At 42.1% G+C, this 27,663-nt stretch overlaps 1 protein-coding gene across 6 annotated transcripts in view; it reads left to right on the top strand.

The window, feature by feature from the left end:
• The window catches only part of DIP2C (disco interacting protein 2 homolog C), a 301,056-nt gene that overhangs the window by 228,913 nt on the left and 44,480 nt on the right, over positions 1-27,663 (top strand). For 3 of the 6 annotated variants that reach the window (XM_079996376.1, XM_079996372.1, XM_079996373.1), the window contains 15 exons: positions 694-771; positions 2,712-2,835; positions 3,230-3,339; positions 4,166-4,268; positions 5,168-5,232; positions 8,684-8,777; positions 9,919-10,038; positions 13,150-13,264; positions 15,363-15,502; positions 17,895-18,031; positions 19,266-19,474; positions 20,269-20,383; positions 22,851-23,052; positions 23,970-24,079; positions 24,904-24,984. In XM_079996376.1, coding sequence (XP_079852502.1) covers positions 694-771; positions 2,712-2,835; positions 3,230-3,339; positions 4,166-4,268; positions 5,168-5,232; positions 8,684-8,777; positions 9,919-10,038; positions 13,150-13,264; positions 15,363-15,502; positions 17,895-18,031; positions 19,266-19,474; positions 20,269-20,383; positions 22,851-23,052; positions 23,970-24,079; positions 24,904-24,984 — 1,803 coding nt within the window. The remainder of the gene's footprint in view (positions 1-693; positions 772-2,711; positions 2,836-3,229; positions 3,340-4,165; positions 4,269-5,167; positions 5,233-8,683; positions 8,778-9,918; positions 10,039-13,149; positions 13,265-15,362; positions 15,503-17,894; positions 18,032-19,265; positions 19,475-20,268; positions 20,384-22,850; positions 23,053-23,969; positions 24,080-24,903; positions 24,985-27,663) is intronic. The other 3 variants (XM_079996374.1, XM_079996375.1, XM_079996377.1) reach the window with 1 other exon arrangement.

Genomic DNA, 27,663 nt, shown 5'->3' with positions numbered 1-27,663 from the left:
CCATGTATGCTAGATTGCCCAAAGTGGATATTGTGGGTCATGTGCAAATGGAAACAATTCCATTTGGGCCCCACACTGAGCTTTGTGCCCAAGTGGCAGATTGACCGAGAGGCCCAAGTGATTAAAGCTGGGTTTAACAGTAGCTAGATCCCTGCTTTGAAAAGGAAAAGGGCAATTGGTATGAACCTAAAATAATATATTTTAACTTGCCTTGGAATAAGTCAGGAAACGAATCATAGTAGGTTTGTGAGAACATGTCAGTCTTGGACCATTATTAATCAAAATTTGAGTGCCTAGCCTGGGTCTTAATAACCACTGATGTGGCTTGTAAATGATGACACTGGCAACTAGGTTTAATTACATTGAAGGAGAAAAGAACTACATTTTCTGCAAATAACGAAAGGGGGGGAAGTTAGTGGTAGGCTGAAAGCATCGATCACAGGATAATACAGGATTCATTTTCAGCATATCTGCATAATTTATTAATATATGTATATATGCTACACATTAGCGTATTGATATATTATTAATATTAATATATGCACTTGTTAACACCTTTTAAACTTTTGTAAATTTGCCAGGGCCTGCCTAGTTCAGATATTCCTTGGGCTAATGATAGCGCAGCATGCAGAGAGTTATTCCCCAAAATGGCATGATTTCATCCTCTTGTCTCTTTCTATTTATCTTAACAAGGGGACTCCTCCTTCTGTCTGGATTTTCATAGAAGCCAAACCAAATGAGAGCTCATTTCTGAAGACTTTTCTTGCAAAAGTATGTCTTTAACTTTGCCAAGCTGGAAATAAATCTCTAATAATTATTGTAACAAACAGAAAATGCGAATAAATAAAATTGACAACTTGTTGAATGTCTGAACTTTGAAAAGGTTATACAAATCTATTATATACCAGTTTCTCATCCACCATGCCATTCAAAAAATCAGCATACGCAAACCCATCTTTGTAACAAAACATTTTTCTCAAACCTGGGTATGAAAATACTGGTGCTAAGCTTTGGGGCGTGATGCATGTCGTTACCTCGGTTTGATTGCTTTTTTTATTCGGCGCAACGATACATTAAAAAACAAAAAGACACTTGATTTGGACCTATTGTGGAAAACACAGATCTATGTCCAAAAGCTTTACTTTTTATGTACGACTTTTCTCAATAGCCTCAAAGTTTCCCCTTTTGTCTTGTTTGCTTCAGTTCCCCAATGCATAATTTCTTTCTTTTGTTTTCGAGAACATCATGATATTTAGTTCGCACTGCAAAATTCTCTATTCTGTTTTTCAATTCCTTCTCTGCCTAGAGAACTATTGCTTTTTAATATATATTTATATATATATGGTGTTTGGTTGTTGGCTGGTACGACTTCAACAGATGCATGGGGTATATCCAGGAACTTCATATGCACATTTTGGGTTGCTTTTACTATGTTGACTGCCTGCGCGCATTGAAACATGGAAGCCTTGATAGAACTGAGGGAGCACTAGTTTGTAACCATTGTAACTATCCTTTGGTACTAGTATCCCCCCAAGATATAATCGGTGTATGATCAAAGGCAGAAGAGGTGGGGAGAAAAGGGGAAGCATGCAGTGACTGTTGTGTTTATTTTTTACTTGGGGTTATATAAACTCCAATTCCACCCCCATCCCACTCCCCAAAAAATCCATTGTGGAAATTGTGCCTGGTTTGAATTATGTACATAAAAGCTGAAGAAGTCAAGGATCCCTCTATGCCAGCCATCTGGTTCCAGCAATGACCAGCCAGGTTCCCCTGAAAAACCCACAAGCAGAGCATAAAGGCAACAACCCTCCACCATTGTTTATCCCCAGAATCTCTGAACACGAGCCAGTGTGGTGTAGTGGTTAAGAGCGGTAGACTCATAATCTGGTGAACTGGGTTTGCGGCCCTGCTCCTCCACATGCAGCTGCTGGGTGACCTTGGGCTAGTCACACTTCTTTGAAGTCTCTCAGCCCCACTCACCTCACAGAGTGTTTGTTGTGGGGGAGGAAGGGAAAGGAGATTGTTAGCCGCATTGAGACTCCTTAGGGTAGTGATAAAGCGGGATATCAAATCCAAACTCCTCCTCCTCCTCCTGATAGGCATTTCCACCATGAATTTTTTCTCACCCCTCCCCTCTTATTTTAAAGACGTCGTGGCCAGCGGCCATCGCCACATCCTCTGGCAGCGAATGTCATGTATTGTGCTTTCGCTTGCCTGATTCAAACTTGCTGCTGGATCAGTTTTGATTTGGGTGGTCCCGAGTTCTCACAATATGGGAGACGGAGGAAAATCTGCCTTACCTGCTAAGTAGACAGGAAAGCGACCTTGCTAATAATACCTGTGCATGATTATGCTGCCTGAACCCGGTTGTGCCTTTCCCCTTCCCTGCCACGAGCTTCTGCAAGGTTCACAAAAAACTGTCCCGAAGCCTTAGCCCTAAGTGCTAGAAATGTTGTGGTCCTCCAGATTCATTTCTTGAAGTAAGGTGAGATTTCTCGGGATGCGGCATCCTTGTCATGGAAATGCAGATGCGCGGAAACGCAAAGAGGCCTGCTCAGACTGTCGCGGTAGATGTCTTTTCAAAAGTGTTTGGTTGGCTAGGTAAAGCAAATGCCTTTTGCATAAATGTGTTCTGAAGCAGCCTTTTCCATTACTGCTCTTGCAGTGATTTACTTCCGTGGTTTCTTTCTCGCTTTGTCTTCAACCAGGACGCAGGAAGCCAGCAGATAGGCTTCTTGCTCGGAAGCTGTGGTGTGACGGTGGCCTTGACTAGTGATGCATGCCACAAAGGACTGCCTAAGAGCCCTACAGGGGAAATACCACAATTTAAAGGTAGGCTTGTTCTTGCTAAGTCACAGTACTGTACGCCTGATTGCATGTACACCGCATAGTGAAGAAGAGGAAGTGTAGAGAGCTGCATTGATTTTCAGGCATCAGACAGAATAAAAGGCCTAGATCGTGTTTTTCCTCCCAGCAGCTCCCAACTAGCATGGCTAATGAGCAGGAATGTCCAACAACATCTGGGGGGCCACAGATTCCCCATCCCTGTGCTAGATGAGCTAGTTTTCATACCACATGGTTTGATATGGCATAAGGCTGCTTTCTACATTTTAATAAACTGTTTTTATTAAGTACAATTATTATTTTTTATTAAAAAAAAACCCATTATGGTCAATGAATGCTTTTAAAAATAAAATAAAAGCAACACTTTGTGTTTACTTCTAAGGCTGGCCAAAGCTGCTATGGTTTGTCACAGAATCGAAACACCTATCGAAACCTCCTCGAGACTGGTTCCCACATATCAAAGATGCAAACAATGACACAGCTTACATTGAGGTGAGTCCAGGTCTTTGGAGAGCTTCTAAAAGTCAGTGCAGACAAGATGGGCCTACATGTTATAAATCACCTTCCTATATTCCTAGAATTTCAGATTGAAGAGCTCCAGGGATCTGGTGTGATCAATTAAACACTCAGACTCATTCCTGCCCTTGCAGCCAGTTCAAACCTGAGAACGTATTGATATGAGGAAGGTTTTTGTAATGGCTTTGTCTGGCTCTTTAGGGAGTGGGGATCATAGAATCATAGAGTTGGAAGAGACCACAAGGGCCATCGAGTCCAACCCCCTGCCAAGCAGGAAACTTGATGGAGGGCTGGAGACTTGTAGAGAATTTGCAGGATATGTGAATGAAGAAACAAGTAGCTGGCAGAGGAAGTTTGAAATCTTGGTGGCTGAATACTGGTTGATTAATCATTTTTAACTGGGGGTGGCGTGGGGCATATCATTTGTTTGCTGAGTTAGTGTTGCAGGGCCAATGACTTGCTCCTGCATTGAGTAAACAGGGTGGGAACAGAGGCTCTGGCAAAGCTTCACCTTTTTATTATACACATCAGCCATCCATTCCCCCAAGCAAATAGCAGAAAGCAGTTGTAATTCACAGGAGAGCCCTTTTCGTTGTCTCATTCAACAGGCACATCCCTCCCCAATGTATCTTTGCTAGCATGATGAAAATGGCAGACGCACATAATCCACGGAGGCCCTTAGGATTTGGGTCTTGTAGTCTGGATGGAGCCATCCTCCAGGCTGCTTTCAGATGACCGTCCCTTTAGGTCCTTGAGTTTTTGTGGTTCCCTGAATCTTGATGAGAAAAAAATTCTCTTGCAGTACAAAACATGCAAAGATGGAAGTGTTCTCGGGGTTACTGTGACGAGAATCGCACTTCTGACCCATTGCCAAGCTCTTACACAGGCATGTGGATACACAGAAGGTATTTCAGCATTGTCTCTTAATTCCTGAAATATTTTTTTCATGGTTCTGTGAAACTGGCATAATAGTTCTTGAAGATGATAATGACAAAGCCCCACTCTCCTCTGCCCTAGCAGTGATTGGATTGGCTCAGACTAAGCCATCAGTCATGGGAGAAATAATGCATTCTATTTCTTGGTCAATCTGATTTGAGTTCCAAGATCTTCCGCCATTGCAGTAGCCCTTGAGGAAGCCATATTTCCTAGGGGCTACATAGGGCTGGGGGGGGGGGAAGCTCTCCCTCCCACTTGTTGACATTATAACAGCAACACCATCCAGGTAAGCAGGTGGAACGGAAAGGGTTTTGGAAGGTGATGAGTGAGAGAGAGAGAGCGCTTGGGGTTGGGAGAACTGATGGAGTGGGGATACCATTTCTGCTTTAGATTAAAATCCCAGTTGGAGAAGAATTCCATGGGTTGTGGTGCTTGTCTCGCATTAAGGTGAGCATCACTAGCCTCTTGAAATTTGTATTTCCCAGTTCCAAAAGGCAAGTCTTGGTGGCATCTCGGTTGTCTTTATTTTTTAATATGCTGTTCTTACTGCTTTGTTTTCAACATCGTCCCACTCCCCAACCTTTTAGAATATGGCTTGTTTTGAAGTGAACTATTGGTTATGAAATGCAATGCAAATGAAAACATGAGTGGGAGGGGAAAGAAGAAATGGTCTGGCCAAGAGCAATCAGTCAGTAACGATTTATCTCAAATGGTTCTGCAGCTCATCTGGTGGCAATTTTTTTAGCATCAACATTTTATTACAATCACTTCTTAAAGCGGGCTGGGTTTTTTTGTTTTGTTTTTTTGCAGACTGTGCTACGCACTCAGTAACTAACCTTGTTTTGTTGTTGTTGTTTTGGTCACACAGCCGAAACCATTGTGAACGTATTAGATTTCAAGAAAGATGTAGGATTATGGCATGGGATTCTTACGGTAAGACAACTGCTCATTAAAGTAATGGTTTAAAAATGAGAATGGAGTGTTTTACCTTTCCATAGGAAGTCGGAGCATTCTCTGAATGTTTACCTTCTGATGCTAGATGGATTTTTGAAACATTAGGAAACTTGGTAGATGCAGAAATCATTGTTGGTGAGAGGAGTGATCCAAAGACCTTCTGAATCCACAACTCTCTCCAGTGTTGGACAGCCTGGGAAGTTCCATCTCTTCTTTTTCTTCACATGTGGTCTTTGAAGATGTACTGTCTCCGAACGTGAAGGTTCTAAAAGGAAAAAGAACAGAACTTTCTTTGACTCACCCTTGAGCCTAGAATACTTACAAAGCCAGCTGGAGGTTTTATATTTGTATTCATAAGAGAAGAAGACAAGAGAGAGGCCAGAATAATGATTGAAGTAATAACAGCAGACAGTAATTCAGTTCCATAAGTATTATTTTTGGGGTTGGGCTCTGGTGAACCTTCATCTAAGAATCAAAAGCGAAAAACTCTGGCAGGTCTGTTCAATGCAATGCAGCAAATATTTTGATTTCCAGCTCCACCCTTGGTTGACTTCCAGCTGTGGGGTGCTCCATTGGAAGCGTGATGAGAGTTGCTTTCAAACATCTACAGGGAATTAAAAGGCAGAATGCATGATATTATAGCTGGTGGCTCTTCTGAAGGAAACAAAATTAGAAATGACAAAGAAGGGGATTTCCTAATAGGGCAGAGATGGCCACCTGCTGTCCAGGTCCTCTGAGCACTTGTCTCTAGAGGTCTCAAGGCTCTTCCTGTGTAATAGTTTGTAGCCACTGAAGTTAATGCATATTTCTTGTGTATGATCATAGGAGCAAGGGCTTGATTCAAGACATTTGCTTTTTCTATAAGGTCATCATAGAACTTCGTTGTAAAAAAAAATGTTCATATGAGCAGAATGTTGATAACCAAAGTGTTGATAGTCAAAGTGTTAGTGCTGACCTTTAAAGCCCTAAACGGCCTCAGCTCAGTATACCTGAAAGAGCATCTGTACCCCGATCGTTCAGCCTGGACACTGAAGTCCTCCTCCGAGGGCCTTCTGGTGGTTCCCTCACTGCGAGAAGCGAGGTTACAGGGAACCAGGCAGAGGGCCTTCTCAGTAGTGGCACCCTCCCTGTGGAACACCCTTCCTTCAGATGTCAAGGAAATAAGCAACTATCTGAATTTAGAAGACATCTGAAGGCAGCCCTGTATCAGGAAGTTTTTATTGTTTGATGTTTTAGAGTGGCTGGGGAAACTCAGCCAGATGGGCGGGGTATAACTAATAAAATTATCATCATCATCATGTTGATATTATAAAATATTAAACATAGTGCTAGTGACTGAGTTTTTTTATTGGTTTGTTTTGGTTTTCAAAATACTAAAAAGACAAGATTACAAACTGCACGTCCTGCAGACTTTGGTTTTCTGCTCAGTTTTTAAAATCCCAATGATTTAATATGCCTGGGCTAATGGTAATATAATTGGCTCTGCTGCTCAATTAAAAGAAAGGATCAATAAAGTGGAGGAATGACTGTAATGTTAAATAGTTTACAGATAGTAATGTTGAACTATTATGATTCTAATTCATCATCAACATCATCATCATTTATTATTTATACCCCGCCCATCTGGCTGAGTTTCCCCAGCCTTTCAAACTTGGGTGTCCAGTTGTTGTTGCACTACAACTCCCATCATGCTCACCTAGGCAGACCAGGAACATGGGAGTTGTAGTCCAACAACAGCTGGACACCCAAGTTTCAGAAACACCATTCTATTTCTTGAGAGTCTGTGTAACCAAAGTAGTGAGCAAAGTTTTTTATTGAAATGGTTTCAGAAGTTGTGCTATATCTGTACCACATTTTCTTGAAGACATTTGTAATAGCCGAAATGTGAGTTTACTAACATTGTTGCAGTTCTCCAGCCACTTTTCTCTTATTTCTGGGGTTAATATCTATATTTTTAATTTTCTACGGAGTCATTTATTTTTATACATATTGGCTGATTTCCAACCCAGTCATATAGCAGGACAGTCTCTCTCCACCCTACCCACCCAGGCAATGAAACATGTTAGCTTATTTAAAACCGTTTTCTTTGCATTCCTATTTTAAGCCTCTCAGATGACCTTTTGAGGTTATTGGGGCAAATGTACTGTATAACCTATTTTTAGGAAGGATTAACTACCTCTTTTGGAGTTCCTAGAGTTGTCAAAGCCTGGGGGAAAACCCAGAAAGATTGGGGGTGGGGTGGGGAATCAGTTTTCCCCTCCCCTGAGGCCTCTCGTTTCTTTTTTCCCAGTTGTTAAACTCTGCATATAGGGAAAATTAAAGGGAGGAACAAAAACCCTCTTGTGAGCTATTTCTTCTTTTGAAATAATAAAAATGCTTTTGAGGCAGGATTTCAAAATACTGTTTTTGTCAGAGTTTACTCCCCGCAAATAACAATGTAGGACAGTCTGCAGTATTAGGAAATTACTGCCCATCCCACTGTAGAAAAACGCAACTCCAAATCCAACTCTGTGTGAAGTTATGCGTAATAGATTTTACATCCTTTAGGTAGAAAATTGGCTTAGAACTGATAAGAAAACAAGACTGTGTACAGTATATTGAAATTTCCCTCACAAAATTTTGTTCAGTTCCTGAAAAATACCTGCCTTCTTCCCAACAGCTTCAGGATTTCAGGAAAATTTATACTCAGTCTTCAATTAGCTGATAAAGGTTTCTCTCTAATTTCTCTGCCTTTTACTTGATGTGAATAGCGTATTTTGCCCTCATCACTCAGTTGATCATTCCAAAGCTTTAAATCGCTATTCAAAAGCCATAAACATAACTTAATTTAGGGCCACACAGGCCTGAATGTTGTTTGCTTACTGAACACTTGACTTGCACCCGCATGTGTGAATTGGTTCCATTCAGAATCCTTTAGTTTTTAGGAGATGTTGGAGGCTATGAAAGTTTCGGTCTCTAATGTTCTGTTCCACAACGGCTCTTTCTTCCTGCAAATTATCACCTACAATCAATCGCCAAGCGATGAGCAAACAAGTCCCTTAGTCTGTAGTGACTTTATTTACTTCGCAATTCTGTAAAAGGGTTTGAAAACGAGAACTGCTTTAGAAATGCGGCATTCGTAATTTTTGGTTCATATATTGAGATCAAGGCTAAACACGTCAAATTCAGTTAAACATGTTGTAAACTCTTACAGGGAAATCCCGTAGGGAAAAATGGGACGCCACATCTGGTGTCACAGTGTTATATTGCATATACAACGCATATAAAGTACTTTTTCTTTACCAGTCTAGCTGAGTCCCTAGTCTTAAACCCTTTTCGATAGGTAACCAAAAATATGTAGCACTTACAACAGAGCTGGGATTTGTTTTAACGAAGAGTTGTGGTTTGTTTCATTACTGCTGAAACCTGTGTTCCCTTCACTTAATTTCAGAGTGTTATGAACATGATGCATGTCATAAGCATCCCCTATTCCTTAATGAAAGTGAACCCACTTTCGTGGATACAGAAGGTCTGCCAGTACAAAGGTAAGGGCTGCACACCTGTGCATGCACATCCATTCACACACAAGCCCACAGGTGAGGATGGAAGTTAAGCAGCATATAAAGTTGTAAAACACGGATAGAGTATCTGTGACCCTTCCCATCATCTCTGACCCTTGGCTACGCTGACTAGGGCTGATGTATCAACAGAGCTGCAGTTTTCCCATCCCTGGTCTAAAACGTAATGGTGGTGATGTTGGAATAGCCATTGCACACACCTGTAAATTACCGTATTTTTCGCTCTATAAGACGCACCAGACCACAAGACGCACCTAGTTTTTGGAGGAGGAAAACAAGAAAAAAAATATTCTGAATCTCAGAAGCCAGAACAGCAAGAGGGATTGCTACGCAGTGAAAGCAGCAATCCCTCTTGCTGTTCTGGCTTCTGGGATAGATGCGCAGCCTGCATTCGTTCCATAAGACGCACACACATTTCCCCTTACTTTTTAGGAGGGAAAAAGTGAGTCTTATAGAGCAAAAAATACGGTAATTTGTTTCTATAGCTTTAAATCGATGAGTAGGTGCAATAGCAAGGGTCATTTGGGACACACACCTCTTGACGCATCTGGAAAGCCACTGGAGTTTATTTCAGCTTGTGTATTAAAAAGACAATCAGCCAGTTGTTCAGTAGTGGTTTCATTCTGTTAGAAGCCTGGCTTGATCTTCTCTGTTGTTGCATGTCTGATGGCTCTGCCAGAGGGCTCTACTTAAATAGGGTCCTCCCCAGTCTATACTGCTACAGTTGTGCTAGGCTTCCCTGTTTGCTAGTCAGTGAAGCTTGCCAAGCCTTTGTCTTCCAGGATCCCACCTGCTTTATTCAGCCACTTCTGTAAGAGGTGTAACCTAGAACCTAGGCAACCTTTCTGTGCCTGTAACAGAATTCCTTTGTGGCTTGTCTGAAGGGCCATAAAATACGAAGTCCAAATTGAGATCTCAGAAGTTTCCTATCCCTGGTATATGTGATAGGTCAAAGTAAATAATACATCTTTGGTATCTTCTGGTTGTTTTGCCATTGTTTTCATTGAAAGCAATTTCTGCTACGCTTGGACAAGTTTTGAACTTCATATTCCCAAATCTTCTTTCCTCTTTTCCTCTCTGTTTCTCCTCCCCCTATCCTGGTCCCCAGCGAAAGTTGCCTGTGTGAAATCCAGGGATATGCACTGGGCATTAGTAGCGCATAGAGATCAACGAGATATCAACCTCTCCTCCCTCCGTATGCTAATAGTTGCTGATGGCGCCAATCCATGTAAGTAATGGCTGTGGAACAAAAGCAATCCCCCCCTTCCTTTTTTTTGAATGTTATTTTGTATTGTTTTTATGCATCCTATGTTTTCTCTTGCGTGCATGAGCAGCATAAAAATAAGAAATAAATATAAAAGTTAAAGGTTTATGACTGGGCGTTCTCTGACATACAAGCCACTAACTTTGACTGGTGGGTGGCTTCCTCAGATATTTGTTACTCGTGTAATAATAATAATTCCTTCTGTCATGAATAGCAAAAAAAAAAGGTTAATGAACATTTTGAGGTTTGCCGCGAAGCATTTTCAGGAGCTAATTCATTTTGGATTGTGTGTGGGGGGGGGGGGTTGTGTTTTGGTTTCTTTTCTTTAACAAATACTGGAGCAAACCTGATATCCCATAGAAGCAAATCCAATTATAAGTGACATGACAACTTGTTATGTAAAGGCTGAATCAAATTTATCCTTAAGCAGTACAAAAGAACAGAAGGTTTCTCCACAAAACATTTGAAACTTAGGGGAAATTATTTTATGTTCATACTTGGGCACACAGATCAAAGTACAAAATAAATACCGTATTTTTCACTCTATTGGACGCACTGGACCACAGGACGCACCTAGTTTTTAGAGGGGGAAATCAAGGGAAAAAATATTATTCCCCCCCCCCAAGCCCCAAAGAGCAAGGGACAGGCTGCAGGCAGCCTGTCCACTTCTCCCAGAGCTTCTCGGGGCTGCGGGGGAAGCCTGGGTCCCCCCCCCAGCCCCAAAGAGCAAAGAAGCCAAGACAACGAGCGGGATTCATAGCCGCGCAACCTCTCCAGCCAGGAGCTAAACCTCTCCAGCGCAGCTAAGGAAGAAGACAAGGCAGCGAGCGCGATCCATCCCGCTCACTGCCTTGGCTTCCTCTTTAGCCTTGAGCAGCATATTTAGCCTTGCGCAACAGGATGGATCGTGCCCGCTGTCCACCGGAGCTGGACTAGATGACTCCTGGAGTTCCCTCCCAACCCTGCAATTCTGTGACCTCGGAAGTTGTTGGGGGTCTCCACCACTGGAGGCTTTTAAGCAGCGGTTGGGGGCACCATCTGCCTGGCATTCTTTACCTGTGATTCCTACATTGTGAGGGGGCTGGGCTAGATGACCCTCGGGTGGCCCTCCCAACTCTATACAGTCCTACACTTCTGTGGCAGGAGATCCACAGCCACTTCACACAATGCCCACTCCCAATTTTCATTGGAGAGACATGTGGCTTCACTGTCTAGGTAGGTACCCCCTACCTGCCACTCTTCCCTCACCCCACTTAAGCCGAGGGAATTCCTGCCCAGAGAAGCTCCCAGGTGAGGTAAGGGTTAAGATCTACCTCTGGTAAATGGCTTTCCCTTTTCTCTTCTTCTTCTATGTTATTTCCTTCTTTTGTGTTTTGTTTAATCTGTTTTTATTGTATACTAAAATAAAAGCTGCAAAGTTTCCTTTTTTATAATATCCCCCCCTCCAAACTAAAATGTTAATCTAGATAAAAACACTGATCCAGAGGATATGAAGGGGGTGGAGAAAGGACGAAAAAAGAAAAAGAGGTAGAGATAGAGAGATTTTTTAAAAGTTGGCTTCTTTAGCCTTGCGCAGCCTCCCGCAGCTGGAGAGGCACGCAAGGCTAAAGAGGAAGCCCAGGCAACGAGGGGAAGGATCGCGCTCGCTGCCCTGGCTTCCTCCCGCGGCTGGAGAGGCGCAAGGCTAAAGAGGAAGCCCGGGCAACGAGGGGAAGGATCGCACTCACTACCCTGGCTTCCTCTTTAGCCTTGCACAGCCTCCCACGACTGGAGAGATTGCGCAAGGCTTTTCTAGAGGAGGGAGAAGGGACTGACTGGCCGCGTCAGTCCCTTCTCCCTCCTGGGGAAAAGCCCCCAAGAGCCGCGCGAAGCTTGTGTGTGGCTCTTGCGGGCTTTTCCTGCCTGCCTCCCCCCTGCATTCACTCCATAGGACGCACAGACTTTCCCCCTTAGTTTTTAAGATGGAAAAACTGCGTCCTATGGTGCGGAAAGTACGGTAGATTTTTTTTATTATCATGTATGAAGGGTGTGCTATGTGCTATCAGTAGTAGCCAATTCCTCTTTCTGCTCTTAACTTCCATCTACCTAATTGTATTTTACTTATTACGGTTGTTTTTATTCTATACTTGCCCAAACAGGTCTACAAATCAGAAGTAGAACATAAATAATACCAAAAAGAAATCACTAAGAGCCAACACCCACAATTAAACACAAAGTCATTAAATCTCAGGTATCCTTGGAAATAAAGCTATTCGCACACAGTATCTAAAAACTAATAAATAAGGAGTAAGGTGAGACTCTTGAGGAAGCGAGTTCCACAGCCTCAGTGCCACCACTGAGAAGGCCTAGTTAGGTGTTGTCACTCTCTACACCTCCAACAGAGAAGTCTCCATAGATATCTTGATTGGATAGACAGATTCATATGGGAGATTGTCATCTTTGAATTACCCAGACCCTCAACCTGTCTAGATTTATACAAGTAAAAAAAACAACCTAGCACCTTCAATTAGAACTTGGAAACATCGTGCGTGTATTTTGTACTTTTATGTGCATACCAAAGTATGAAAAATAAAAGTGAGATTAAGCCATTTAAAGCAGTCTGCTGAAACCATACATGAATGCGAATGACCTCTTATTAAGATGACAACGTCCTATAACTTGCTGTGGGAGTTTTTGTTTTTTGTTTTAATTAAGGTGTAATTAAATAGTAAGAGCTGTTTTCAGCTCTGGACAGGACATGCCCAGTGGGATTCTAAGTCCCCTTTCCCCTTTGTAGAGCAAAACCCTGTACCGACTGCTTTCGGAATGCCCTTGGTTTCAAAAGCAGATTGCATGATGTGGATTGTTCCGTTAGAAGCCTTCCTGGGCTCATGAAACTAGTTGTGTAGTTCTATAGATCTCACCTCATATGTCTTGAAAATTGTAACTAGGCTGGTAGCAAATTTATTTCTCTTTGGAGGGAATCAGTTAGATTCTTTTGCCACTTTCTGTTCATAATTGCTCTATTTTTGTCCTGGAAGCATTGCTTATTGCATATAGACCCTATATTGATGTCAGATTTTCTTTTTACTTTAGGGTCTATTTCCTCTTGTGATGCATTTCTTAATGTCTTCCAAAGCAAAGGCCTCAGACAAGAAGTCATTTGCCCTTGTGCTAGTTCGCCAGAGGCTCTCACAGTGGCTATTAGAAGGTACTGTATATTTAAATTTAAAATGAGTTATCATGAAGGCAACATAGCTTCATGCATACAGCTGTCCCAGAATTGAATAAATGGAAAATATCAGTCACTGGACCTCTAGGAACTCTTTGGATCAGAAACTTTAAGTCACTCTTTCTTGTTATTAATTCTTTTTTATTTTCTGTCTTTCTTTTCCATTAATCAGTTTATAAATTTAAAAGGTTCTGATATCTTGTTTAAGTGTTTCTCATTAAAGTATTACAGGATACAAGACATTTATATATTTCAGACAGCTATATTAAACTTTTTGTAATCTATTTTTTCCCCTTTTCTTTCAAAAGTTAATTTTCTCAAATTTAAAAAAACTACATACAAGACTATTGTTCTAAAATACTTGGTTTCTTTTGATAGCTTTTTGAATGTTCTCTGGCATCTGAATCTTTTCAGGATCATCTTCTTCTTCTCTGGCTTTATAGAGTTTCAATAAGGTTTTTGTATTCTGATGTCTATGGTTTCACCCACAAAACATACATGAAAGCTATTTACCTGAGGAGGTACAAGTCGTTTATAGATCCGGTGTAGCGGCTACACTGTTGGACCAGGTAGACCTGGGTTCAGATTCCCCACTTGGTGGATAAGCTTGGGCAGGGCACCATCTTTTGGCTTAGCCTATCTCACAATGCAAATGTCAGCATAACATTGACAAAAAGAGAAGGTCCCACAGACAGAGAAGCAGAATACAAATGTGGTGACAGGCTTTGCATGGTTCTAATTTAACTTTCATTGACATGTGGCATTTGTGCCATGGCGAATTCTTCAGTAACAAACCAGCAATGATTCAAAATCATTGTCAGGCTACCAGGTGATGGGTAGCAGGCAGAACATGTTGTTTTGATTCTTCTTATTTGACAACTGGATATTCCTTTTTAGGCAGGACAAAATTTGTGCATGTATCTTTAGAAACATGGGCTGCAACCTACAAATAGTCAAAGCATGTTTTAATCCCACAACAAAAACTTGAAGCCCTATTCATGGTGTATGCCTAGCATCCCTGGACTTTAAGGACTTTGCAAGTTAGCACCAAGAGTTTGAAAACGCAGCAATAATACTCTCTGCTCATCCATTTGAAATGTTTTGAGTTGCTTCCAGAGACCATGCATTATGCACACTTAAATGCAATGGCAATCAGTGAAAATCATAAACCAATTATCTATATGCAAGATGAGTATTGGGATCTAAGCTTACTCTCTCTAATAAAGTTTATTTTCTTTTTGCGGTACTTGTACAGCTTATTTGTATCAGTGTTGAGTGATGATGGGACAAAGCTCACCTTAAAAATATACACAAGGTGGTATTATGTTCAGCATGACAGTTGCAGAAGGGCACAGGCTCAGAGATAATGTTGATCAATAGTGTGGTTGAGCCTTCCTTCTAAATGATGGATATGACATTAATCACGGCCACCCGTTTACCAACCTCTCATTTGTTATGCCTTATTGCACATTAAAACCCTCCCATAACTGGAGTGCTCAGTCCTTTTTTGCTGGTATCATGTTGGGAGGAAGGGAAAAAGCCCCTTAGAATCTTTTAATTTAAATTTATGGCACCAGCCATCTTTCCCCCCTCTTAATGAACATGGTTAGCTAATACCCATCTAGTATTTCATGCATCGCAGGGAAAGCCATAGTAATTAAAGATAAGCCCTGCAGGCAGCAGTTTCTTGGTACGGATTGCAAAAGGCAGAGAGGCACACTCACTTCACTGTTCGATCTGGAATATGTCTTGGGATCTGCCTGCACTATGTGAAAACATCTGCCATAACTAAAAATGGCATTGCGTTGAAAGAGCCGTGTCACCAAAACAAACACCTTGACGCATTTCCTCTTTTGTACTTTCTCACCTTCAAGAGGCCTATGAAAGATGTATGTTTGTGTTGACATAAAATAGGCTAGGCTAGGCTGGTTTTGTGTGTCAAGGCAAAAGGATCAAAAATGGAACAGTTTAAAGAGCTTTAAAAATAATAATCTTGTGGCCTCTGTGTATTGATATATATATAAAACATTGCAGATTGAGAGTTGCTGTCTATTTGACGTTTTCTTCATATTTGCAGGCCAACAGATGATAGCAATCAGCCGCCAGGCAGAGGGGTGCTGTCCATGCACGGGCTTACCTATGGAGTCATCAGAGTGGATTCTGAAGAAAAGCTTTCTGTTTTAACAGTGCAAGATGTTGGCTTGGTGATGCCAGGAGGTAAGGCTCCCCCCCCCCAAGCTTTTGCCAGGAAATAGGAATTCTGCTTTAAAAAAACAAAACAAAAACTGTGCTATTCAAAGACATGCCAGATTTCCACAGCGTAGATAAATAGCTTTAAACTAAATGTTGTAATTTCCCTACTCGGGAATCTCTGCAGTTATATATATGGAGAGGGTCTGAACTGCGGGCATGCCAAAAAACTCAAAGCAAATTTAACAAAAACCATAGACCGTATTCATGATTCATAGACACACCATTTTCCAAATAGTGCCAACTCCATTAGTCAGTTTTTCAGAAACTTCTTTTTATATATTTTCTTCCCCTCTCAGTGTCCTCTATGGAACATGTGTATACAATTATATATATATATATATATATATATATATATATATATATATATATATATATATATATATATTAAAAATGCAGGTTGTGATAACTTAGATTGATACCCTGACTCTGAACTTCCAAAAGTGGCATGAAGCTTTAATTCCTTTTATGTAAGGCCAGGTTTTTCCATGAAAGGGCCTCTAATAAATCATATGTGAAAACACACCCCTTTTTGTCTTCTTTGTTATAAAACTGCGACAAGGTGATGGTTTCTTTCTTCTTCCTTTATGTTCGGAACTCTTATTCTCCCTCCCCACCCGAAATGTGTGTCTTTATCTGATTCTACAGCCACAGCTAATGTGGAGCTGGGTGCCTTACTGTACCTTTTCACAGCGGATGGAAATGGGTTGCAAAGCCAGGACTCCTTGCACTTATAAAGGCATTCTGGCTCTTGCTTAACCTTCTTTCCTCTGCCACATTGGCTCCTTTCCCATTTCTAAACATTTGCTTGTCTCGGGATTTACTGCAGAAGCAATCAATCAGGAGTCCTATATGGCATTCCCCTTTTATGACCAAGATTGGAAACAGCAGAAGCCTTAGGAGGCGGAGAAACTTTTAGCATGGTGGAATAATCTCCCATGAAGTTGTAGTGCAGGCTTGTTCCTGAAGATTTCTTTTCTTGACAGTGTTATGTCTTTTAAAAAAATTTTTTTTATAAGAATACCCTAATAATAAGTATTAAGGTAAAGGGACCCCTGACCATTAGGTCCAGTCGTGACCGACTCTGGGGATGCGGAGCTCATCTCGCTTTATTGGCTGAGGGAGCCGGCATACAGCTTCTGGGTCATGTGGCCAGCATGACTAAGCCGCTTCTGGTGAACCAGAGCAGCGCACGCAAACGCCGTTTACCTTCCCGCCGGAGCGGTACCTATTTATCTACTTGCACTTTGACATGCTTTTAAACTGCTAGGTTGGCAGGAGCAGGGACCGAGCAATGGGAGCTCACCCCGTCGTGGGGATTCGAACCGCCGACCTTCTGATTGGCAAGTCCTAGGCTCTGTGGTTTAACCCACAGCGCCACCTGCGTCCCTAATAATAAGTATTGGGGCTGTTCTTATATCCTTCTACATGCAGCCTCCTCAACAGTTTTCCAGTGGTAAATTTGCATCTTAAGAGTCTCCATTGCCACAATCCCAGGGAGACTCCAAAAGGGCAGATGTTAGTTCACATCCTGAGCAGCTATTTGACATGACTGCAATCATGTACATCGTTATCTGGATATAAGCTGCATCTTGTGGGGGTTTTTTGTGGCTGCTTATAAAACACGCTGAGTTTTAACAAAGGTCTTCTGCCAGCTGAAATGCAACCTTTAGGTTTTAATTAGAAATGCAAACAAGTCTTGCAGGCAGGTGTTTCCATTTAAACTGTTAGGGTGAGGTAGGGACCCTACCAAAGAAAATGAAATAAGTCCCACAGCCTCTGCTTGATGGTTTTCTTCATTCTCTGACTTTTTCTAACACCCGAATACTTCGCTGTCACCTCATTCATTTTCCTGCTCTGAAAGAAGTTCCAGAGCTACACCCAACTCCACTTCGCTTTCTGAAACAGAATGCCTAGTGTGTAACCTCAACCCAAGATTTAAGGTGTGATTTTGTTCGGAGAATTGCCTCTGTAGCTTTCTCTTCTCGCTATAGCACTCAAAAACCTTCTTCTTTGGGAAAAGGTGTGTGTGTGCTGGCAACAGTAGTTACCGTGACAACCCTTCCCGGCGCTGAATAGAAGTTTGGCATTTGGTAGGAAGCCTACTCAAGATATCTTTCATATTAGCTGTTTCAGAGCTTGAAAGACAGTGCAAGCAATTACAGCCACATCTAACACCCCATGCAGGGTGCAAAACTAGATTTTAAAATCTCTAATGTTTGTATGAATATTGTGCGATAAAACTATGAAATCAACTTGACAGTTTGGTTCTATTATCTACATGCATCTTTTGCAAGACTTGCAAACCGTATTTCCTTTAAAAAAAAACCCAAAAAACTTTTTTGCCTTCTCTTAATAGCCATAATGTGTGCTGTGAAGCCTGATGGAGTTCCTCAACTCTGTCGGACAGATGAAGTAGGGGAACTCTGCGTATGCGCTATTGCGACAGGTACATCTTATTATGGACTCTCTGGAATGACCAAAAACACATTTGAGGTGAGTTTGAGTCCTAAAAGTCTGTTCCCTGCTTAGCCCTTCAAGTTTGAATAATGCTTTTGGATTAGTACTACTGCTAATGATTCAGGGTTTGTTGGGTTTTTGTTTTGTTTTTTGGTTGTTGTTTTTTGGTGGACATGCAAAACTACTGACAAACTTTCCCGGCGGTTTCGTTAGACAAGTGGTAAGGTAAAGGGACCCCTGACCATTAGGTTCAGTCGTGACCGACTCTGGGGTTGCGGCGCTCATCTCGCTTTATTGGCCGAGGGAGCCGGCGTACAGCTTCTGGGTCATGTGGCCAGCATGACTAAGCCGCTTCTGGTGAACCAGAGCAGCGCACGCAAACGCTGTTTACCTTCCCGCCGGAGCAGTACCTATTTATCTACTTGCACTTTGATGTGCTTTCAAACTGCAAGGTTGGCAGGAGCAGGGACCGAGCAACGGGAGCTCACCCCGTCGTGGGGATTCGAACCACCGACCTTCTGATCGGCAAGTCCTAGGCTCTGTGGTTTAACCCACAGTGCCACCCGCATCCCTAGACAAGTGGTACATCTAGCCTATTATAGCCTACAGTCACAGACAATAGCTTTCCTTGGGTTTCCAGCAGAGGTCTTTCCTATTGTCTCCTACCTGATAATTTAAATGGAGATGTCAGGGATTGAACTTGTGGTCTTCTGCATGCAATTCATATGCTTTGCCACTGAGCCCCACATCTCACTGTTGGAACAAGAATTTATGGGGAACTTTTTTAAAAAGAGGAAAACGCTATCCCTTTCGAAACGTTAAATATTTTATACTGGAACCCATTTAATAGGAAGGGAAGGGAAGGATTGACTGTAACGTGGATGCACATTTTAAGGTGTGTGTTTTATGCATGGTTTTATGATACAAGGATGGATGTACCTAACTCTGTGCATCTTGGGAAAGGGGCTGCAAATAGATCAGAACCGAGCTCGTAATTCTTTCCTACAGAAGCCCACTCCTGGCTTCCCCTGAGCGTCCTTCATTTCTGCAGCCAAATTTAGGGCAGGCAGGAAGGAAAAGCATTTCAGTTGTTGCTCTTGTTAAACAGCTGGAAGTCAGGAGCCCTTGTCGATGTACTACAGAATCACCCAGAGATCCATCAGTGGATCCCGACCTATTTTCTGAACACTCTTGCTCTATAGCCGACTCAGTAACAAAATAAAAGTTGATTTCCTGCACTTTTCTCTCTCTCTGTGTGTGTGTCCTGCAGGTGTTCCCCATGACCAGTTCAGGTGCCCCAATCAGCGAATACCCTTTCATAAGAACTGGGCTGCTGGGGTTTATTGGCCCAGGTGGGCTTGTCTTTGTTGTTGGCAAAATGGATGGGCTGATGGTCGTCAGCGGACGGAGGCACAACGCAGATGACATTGTAGCCACGGCGCTCGCGGTGGAACCAATGAAGTTTGTCTACAGGGGAAGGTTTGCGTCACTTTTCTCCCCCAGAAATAAATAAATATTGTATTGTGGAAAAGGCATTTGCATTGCTTAGAGCAGATGCTCTTTTCATTCCAGAAAAAAGCCATAGCAAAAACATGTTTATTTAAAAAAAAATAAATTGTTTATTTTATGCGTTTATATGCCATTGCATAACCAGGTTCTCAAGACAGCTTTGCTATGAGACCAAAAACACGTAAATATTTATACAGAATAGCAGATCAGTAAGAAAACATAAAAAGCACCATGAAAATAGTGACAAAGCTAAAGCAAATTTAGAGCAGGAGCAAATTAAAAGGCCCAAGGAAATTAGAAAGGGCTTTTCCTGGTACTGAAATGACCTCAGAGTAGGCAAGTTTCTCTGGGAAAGGGCGTTCCATTGACGGTGTGTCACAAATGGAGCTAAATGCATCTAAATAAAAATGTGGACAGTGGTGGCTCTTTGCTGTTGTGTCGCTTTAAGCCTTATTTTTCTGCTGCATTGATGGGCTTGATCATATACAGAGCAATAACATCTTCTGCGATGACTCTGTGTGTTAAGCTTTGGAAATCTGAAACAAGCTCTTCTTTTATAAAAGCTGTTCTTCAGCAGTGCTCTATTTTAAAATCATGTAGGTGTTGCGTGCAGCTGGCTTTTTCTAGAATAAATAAGAACTGGAGCCCCAATCTTCTCAATTGCATAACTAATGAGTAATGAGTCACAGAGGATAATGAAATACAGTTTTCTCTGCACTTGGTATTCTTACACAGTTATCTGTCCTGGTTTGCACACCCCACAGAATAGCAGTGTTTTCAGTGAGCGTTCTTCACGACGAGAGGATAGTTATCGTTGCTGAGCAAAGGCCGGACTCTACAGAGGAAGACAGCTTTCAGTGGATGAGCAGAGTGCTACAGGTACAGTTGCTTAAGCTGTAATCCGCAGGGTCAAATGGAAAGTTTGGGTGACCAGGTGTGCCACACCTTCCCTGGAAGCATGAGCCTAAATTTCTCCATCTATTGCCACTCACATACAGAGGTGAGACATCAGTATACAAAACAAAAGCCATTCTCACTGCCACTCAGTTAATCCTTCTGTATCCTCCCTGGAATCTTCCACTGCACAAAGAGTCATATTCTTTGTTTGGACAGGCTTTAAGAGTTATTTTTAATTCTTCCCCACTGCCTCTTGGAACAAGCAACTGCTTCTCCCCTGTCTTCTGATTAGAGTAGCAGTAACTGTGCTGTGGACTTGCATGAACTTTAAGGAAAATCAAGGAATGGCGTGTGAAAGGCGGTTTTTCATGCCGGTGGAGAATACACAGCAGGATACGAAGCACAAAAGTGATACCAGCCTTGCTTAGTGGCTCTTCATTTTTCCACTTTGGTGTGGAGAACTTGCTTCAGGTCTTGGGTTCCCTGCAACCCACAGGCTGCTTAAGCACAACCTCACTGACAGCACCCTCCCCACTGTATGTTTGCACAGAAGGTGCCAGATATTGATGGTTGCATATAAGGTCTCTTGACACATGTTTCTTCTTTGAGGCCTTGTGCACTCAGAGAGAGCATGGGAAGTTTTATAAATGTGGCAGCATAGCATTCCAGGTTTTGTTGCATACTTGATTGAAAAAAGAAAACGCTTCAAAGTGGGGTTTTTCAAGTGTATTGAACCATGTGGAGAGTCATAGCTCATAGGTAGCATGGTACTGAGTCGGGGAGGTGGGAGTTTTTAATTGCCTTGTGCATTTAACTTCACATTGTATTTAGCAGTGTGTCCTACAGTGGCAACGCTGAGCAAAGTAATCACTTTTGGTAGAGGAATTCTGCAGGTGAAGTAAGTTTCTTTACTTATGCTTCAAGAAACATTGATAGGAAGATGAAACCACATCAGAAATGCTTCCTTGCTAAATCAATGGTTGGAGCTAAGGCTGGATCGGTGGGCGTGGCAGGAGTTGGATATCACTGTCCCCTGTCATGTTTGTCTCATGCCGGATCCCACAGAGAAAGCAGCGAGACAGGCCAGATGTTGCTGGACCACGGATAGCTCCACTTGAGCAACTTCCTCTGACAGGGTTAAGAGCAGTCTGAGCCTTTTTAAGCATCCTCTTCAGTTCTGTATCCTCCCTTCTGGTGCACTCCTTGCAATGCAGATTGCTCAGGAGAAAGTTACAGATCCTAATGCTATGGAAGTTTGCTTTTGTGGGCTCTTGTCTATCAGCCCCAGACACAGTGGTCTTCCAATCTCCAGGAGCAGGCTTGAAGCTCTGGACCTGGTTTGATTCCATAGCTGGAGGCGCCTGCAACCTCAGACTCTGAACCTTGATCCCTGCTAGACTTTTGGGTCATTACAATGACACTCTGGTGGAATCCATGAGTTTATTGCATATTTGTCAGTGTTGGGACACACAGGCTCTCTTGCTTTATAGTATAGACCATATTGTGCTCCTTGGTGTTGTCTAAAGCTATTATACTTTGAATATGTGTGCTGGTAAGAGCAAGGTCACATTTGTTATTGTGAGGACAACCAGTATGTTTTGAGATTCTGGGCAGTTTTGAAGAAGCTCGTTGTATCACATAATCGGCATACTTTTGACCTGGAAGTTCATGACGGAGAGCGGACAGTTCATCCAGGATCTTCTTCTACAGTTTTCATACACAAACAGTGAGCTAGTAAGACTTAGACAGGAACGTGTTCTTCTCTTTCTCTTGCCTCTGTAGCAATTTGAAATCCATGGTTGTAGGAGGATATACATACATACATATATGGTGAAAAAATAATTGAAACAGGCTGTTTCTGCTTCAGTGTACAAGACTGCATTAAAATCAAATTTACTTTTTCCATAGGTATAATTAGTCTTGCCTTGTAGTGCACATCTGATGTGCACAGTGACTAAGGAGCCATGGACCATTTGGTTTTGACATGTTTTGTGTCTCTGAGTTTGCTTATTTGAGATCACCAACTGAGTAATCTTGACAGCCTCAGACTTTTTATACTTCTACCTTGAATTCACAGTACATTATTGGATTCACATGACATTATTGTTTTCGAGCAGACATGTCCAACAGGTCAATCACGATCTACTGGTTGATTGCGTGGGTGTCCCATGTCAATCGTGGGCTAAAGGAAAGTGATCTCCTGGGTGTTCCTTATACCTCCCCTTAAAAAAGCTCAACAACTTTGTGTAATCCTCCCATAAAAAAACTCAACAACTCCTGGTAATGACAGTGGGTGGATCACAGCCAGTATTTTTATACTGGGAGTAGATCGCAGTCTCTTGGGAGTTGGACATGCCTCTTTTAGAGGGTAGAGAATTTCCAAATAGCTTTTTACAGCTCCTCCTTGCACATCTGACCTTGCATTAAATTCCCTTTTTAATGTTTCTAGGCTATAGACAGTATTCATCAAGTGGGAGTTTACTGCCTAGCCCTGGTACCAGCAAACACACTCCCAAAGACTCCTCTCGGTGGAATCCATTTATCCGAAACGAAGCAGCTTTTCCTCGAAGGAGCACTGCATCCCTGTAATGTGTTGATGTGTCCACACACCTGTGTAACAAACCTGCCTAAACCAAGACAAAAACAGCCAGGTAAGCTCAATGGCTGCATAAATAATAGGCTTACTGGATACTTTAGGAACGTAGGAAGCTGCCTTTCTACTGGGCCAGATCAGTGCTCCATCTAGCTCATATTGTCTACAATCATATGTTCATTAGTCGTTGAGACGCCAACTTTAGTACATAGGTATTGCAGAAAATTATTCTGATCCAACTGAAGATACAAACTGTTGATGCTCCTCTGTGAACTTGCTGCACGTTTCCCTTGCTACTCAAAAACGTCGTTGGGCTGTGGTGTTTGTTGAGCCTCCCAGCAGTAGTGGAAATCTGGAAAGGCTCACCTTGATGAGAAGGAAGGAGATGCTGCTGGGCAGTAGGCTTTTTATTGTCTGTTATCTTGGTTCATCTAATCTTCCCTGCTCCTCCAGCTCTAGGGAGATTAGCTGAGAATGATAACTAGAGGTAAAAACTGACTGGTCAATGATGTCTCCTTGCCTGTCATGAGTTCTTCTTCTTTTGTAAAGCTTCTCTAACTTTCCTCCACCTCTGCGAGTCATTGAAATTCTGTAGACGGGAAGCTATATTTTCTTATTAAAGTATCCAGGTTAGAATAGTCAAGGTTCTGGCCTCACCTTAGCCATATTGGTTGACGTCTTCTTCAGGGGTAGAAATGTTTTTATGTTCTTGTTCTGTTGTCATCTAGGTTTATGTGTGTCACTTCATGAAAATGCTTGTCAGTCATTCTTGTCTATTATGGTTGTATAGTAATATCAAGGGGAAACCAGCCCACAAAGGGAACCTATTCTGTTGTGTGCTGAACATTTGCATCTAAAGTAGGAGATACTTAGCACATTTAGCAAGTTTTAGTGCGTACTGTGTTGGTTTGAGTCTTGCATTGTAGTACTTGCCTGTTGTTGTTTTTTTATTGTACTGTAAAAATCTTTCTATAGAAATTGGCCCTGCCTCTGTGATGGTGGGGAATCTCGTCTCTGGAAAAAGAATTGCTCAGGCAAGCGGCAGAGATTTGGGTCAAATAGAAGATAACGATCAAGCCAGAAAGGTAAAACAGATAACCTTCCTTATAGGTTGTTGGGCTTCACAGAATGGCATTGTTGTTGTACGATACGTGCAGCGTTTATTGGACACATGCGGGCAAACTCAAAACTGCAATATAAGTTTTTTTCTTGTCATTTCCAGATCTCGTAGTAAGGTTGCAATTTGTTTTGAACACATGCTGGAAAAGCAGGATAGAAATACTTCAAATAAATGAATAAATTCTAAAAGCCAGGTTTCATTGAACTGATGGTTGTATGAACAGGCCTATATTTCATTGCCAGTATGTGATACAGAAACCAGATGTGGCTATCACTTTATAGCACTTGCAGACTTGATTCTGAAATGCATATTTTTTTTTGTCTTTGAGAATCTTTGTGTGTGTGTGTGTGTGTTTATGACTGACGTGATAATTGTTATGAATGGTATTCAATTTTAAAGTTGCCCCAATAATTCCTATAAATGTTCATTGAATATATCTCTTGGATATATTGTTTCCTGTTCATATAACCCTTGCAGGCACATCTCACAGTCTTAAACGATTTTAAGCCTCTTAAGACAATAGAGCATTGCTATGTTGATTGATGAACAAGATGTAGTATAGCAGTTTATTTTAAATTCTTGGCTTTAAAATACTTATATCCTGCCTTTTCAGTTTTCCATTCCCAAAAGTATTAAGTTCATTCCTCCACAATGATATATGCATGTGTATAACTGGCAGCTGTGTCCAAGAGGGGAAGGGGCAGCTCTTTAAAATGCTTTTTAAAATGTCCAGTAGAGTATTATGCTCCTTACCTCTCTTCTCTGATGTTGTCTTCCTCCTGCACATAGTTCCTGTTTCTCTCAGAAGTCTTACAATGGAGAGCGCAAACAACTCCTGACCACGTGCTTTACACACTGCTAAATTGTAGGGTAAGGAGATCTGGGTTTTATTTACATTACGGGGCTATCCTTTGGGCAGGGGCTTCGGGCACAAAACAATTCCCTTTAAAGCCTTAAAACAACAAATCCCAATAAAATTGTCTAAAATAGACTTGTACCCCAGGCAGAAATTTTTTTTTTATAATACTTGCAAAAAAAAACTTCAAACTTCTGAAAGTGTTCTTGGGAATGCGGTTTTGTCACTGTGGAGCTTTCACTTAGAATGCCTTTGCTAATCTTACTTCCACCATGGGAGGTTTGTGCATGGATTGTACAGGCTAGAACATAGTAATGTTTGCTTTCTCTTTGCACCATCCCCTGCCCTTCTTCTGCTGTCAGCCCGCCTATTAGGTGTGCTGCTTGTTTCCTTAGGTTTCACTGCAAAAGTTGTTGAGGGAAAATCAGTGCATTGTGCCAATAAGAGACCATGCTTGAGCTCATCACATCCTGCCTTTGCTACACTCTAGGCCTGCCTTTAAAAAATAAATAAATACCCACAACTGTTCAGAGGTAGCCAGATCACCCTGAGATCCATTAACTTTATTAACTGTGCAATTATCATCTTCTCAGGTGATGATGTGACGATCATGAATAGCACCAAATCCTTCATTTGCAACTTATCTTCAGTTGGGTTCCCCCCCCCTCAAACATTCCATCTAGTCTCTATGATTAAGCCATTTCAGTACATAAAAACAGTTGATGCATGATAATGGAGCGTGCCACCGTTCTATTGTGCAGTGAACACTTATCTTTTTGAGGCAGATAGTTAAATAAATTCTGGAGTTGTGCGAGAGAGAGAGAGAGAGAGAGAGAGAGAGAGAGAGAGAGAGATGTTCATTATGAATAAGAATTAGTTTCTTCAACAGTTGTGAGGATGTGTGTTTACATTTAGAAATTTGAGGAAAATAATAGCTTCAGCTGCTTCAAAACGTGTGACATTCCTTCTGATAGTTTTTGGGTTTCGTTCTTTGGACATTCAATTTGAATACTTTTTTATTGCCTGTAGAAGCTCCCAGTTGTGATGGGGACTGAAAACTGTGGTTTCCAGCTAAAATGTGAAACACAGATGCCACAAGTACAGGCTCTTCCTCTTGCTTGAATTGGGTGGAGAATTCCCCAGCTGCCCATTTGCTCAATCCAATCATTTTTATGCCACGAGGCTGGCAGGGACTGAGCAGTTTTATATGTGTCTGTAACTTGAAACAATCTGAGGCTCGTGGTTCCACTTCAGCACCCTTCCTCCAGTTTCCATTTCTTGAATTTAGCTTGTGGGGCATGGGCACGGTCTCTTAAACAGCCTCTTGAAGGTGCTGGGAAGTCTGTTCGCTTTACTGTTAACAATAAATATATGAGGTCACCCAAGTTGTCTTTGTGGAATCCACACATGGTTGGGAATTTGGAGCAATGTGGGGGTGGAATAATAGGAAGTAGGTCCAGAAACAACTCAAAAGGCATGGATTGTTCAAGTGAGCACATGGTGAGACCATCTCACTTTATTCAGTGAATTTATTACGATTCCATATAGTATTCTCTCTCTCTTCCCCCACCCCCTTCACCCACACAACCACCCTCTCATTCTGAAAGAGAGAAGAGCCCAGTGTCTTCCATGCAGACAGTGTCCAATAATCTCACTTGCTGCTTCCCTGCCCCAAAGCCATTCTGAGAGGAGTTCCAGGCTCTGGCAGTAGAGAAGAGGAGGCAAAAGTTGGCCTCACTCCCAGGGTTCAGTGAGATTTGCTTTGGGTCTGTGCTTGCTAGATATAAGCACACAGGCATGTCAGCTTAGTCTTGTTGGATCGCTATTAGGACCAGTTGAACAGAGGAGCAGGAGATCTCCCTCTGATTCCATGCTTCTTTTCACAGATATAGCATGAAGATGGGTGCACGAACCTGCCCCTGGGGAGGCTACGTATTTTCAATTTGGCCCGAAAATGAAGGCCAACCCAAATGTCTTGGCCCTGGCTTTACCATATATGCCAATCTATTGGATTGTGCTGCCAGCCTATTGCCCTTCCTCCCAGCTGAGTCTCTTTGTGGGTGGGTGGTTCAGATTCCCAGAAGCCCTTCATTCTTGTAAAATTTTATGTGATGTGCCAGCAGTTCCCACACAGTGTGGGGATTGCTGCCCTGTTCCTTCTCTAATACGTTTGGTGAAGACAAACGCTTTCAACGCAAGCTCCCTCTTTTGCCCCCATTCAACCCTCTCCTGAAGCCATTATGTTGCTAGCTGGGTTCGTTCCAATGTGCAAGCTAATGAACTTCCATGAACACCCCCTTTTAAGCAGGCTTTTTTTTAATTTTTCAGGTTTGCTGCATTAATATGCAGGCATGAACTACTGAGCAGCTATAAGGGTAGAAAGCATTGCTGCCTCTGTCTTGATGTTAAGCTGATTCTGATGAGTGATTTGGAAGGCTCCATTTAAACTACTTTCTTCTCAAAATGAATCCCATACTGTTTTTAACCTGAGCCCATTCTATGATTGAGGTCCCATCATGTTTATTACAATGTCATTAAGAGTCTAATATGGCCCTAAAGCCTTCTTCACTGCCCCATTCCTTTTCCAGCGCTTCCTTGGTTCTTGGGGAAGCAATCAATAGGCCCTAGACACTGTTGTGCGTATCTCTGGCTGCCAGTGACTAGGGGAAAATGTAGTTCCCATGGGTCCTAGC

This window comes from Podarcis cretensis (assembly GCF_951804945.1).
Source record: "Podarcis cretensis genome assembly, chromosome: 12".
Classification (NCBI taxonomy): domain Eukaryota; kingdom Metazoa; phylum Chordata; class Lepidosauria; order Squamata; family Lacertidae; genus Podarcis; species Podarcis cretensis.
Note: the sequence above shows the minus strand (reverse complement) of the source record. Positions and strands in the feature narration are given on the sequence as shown.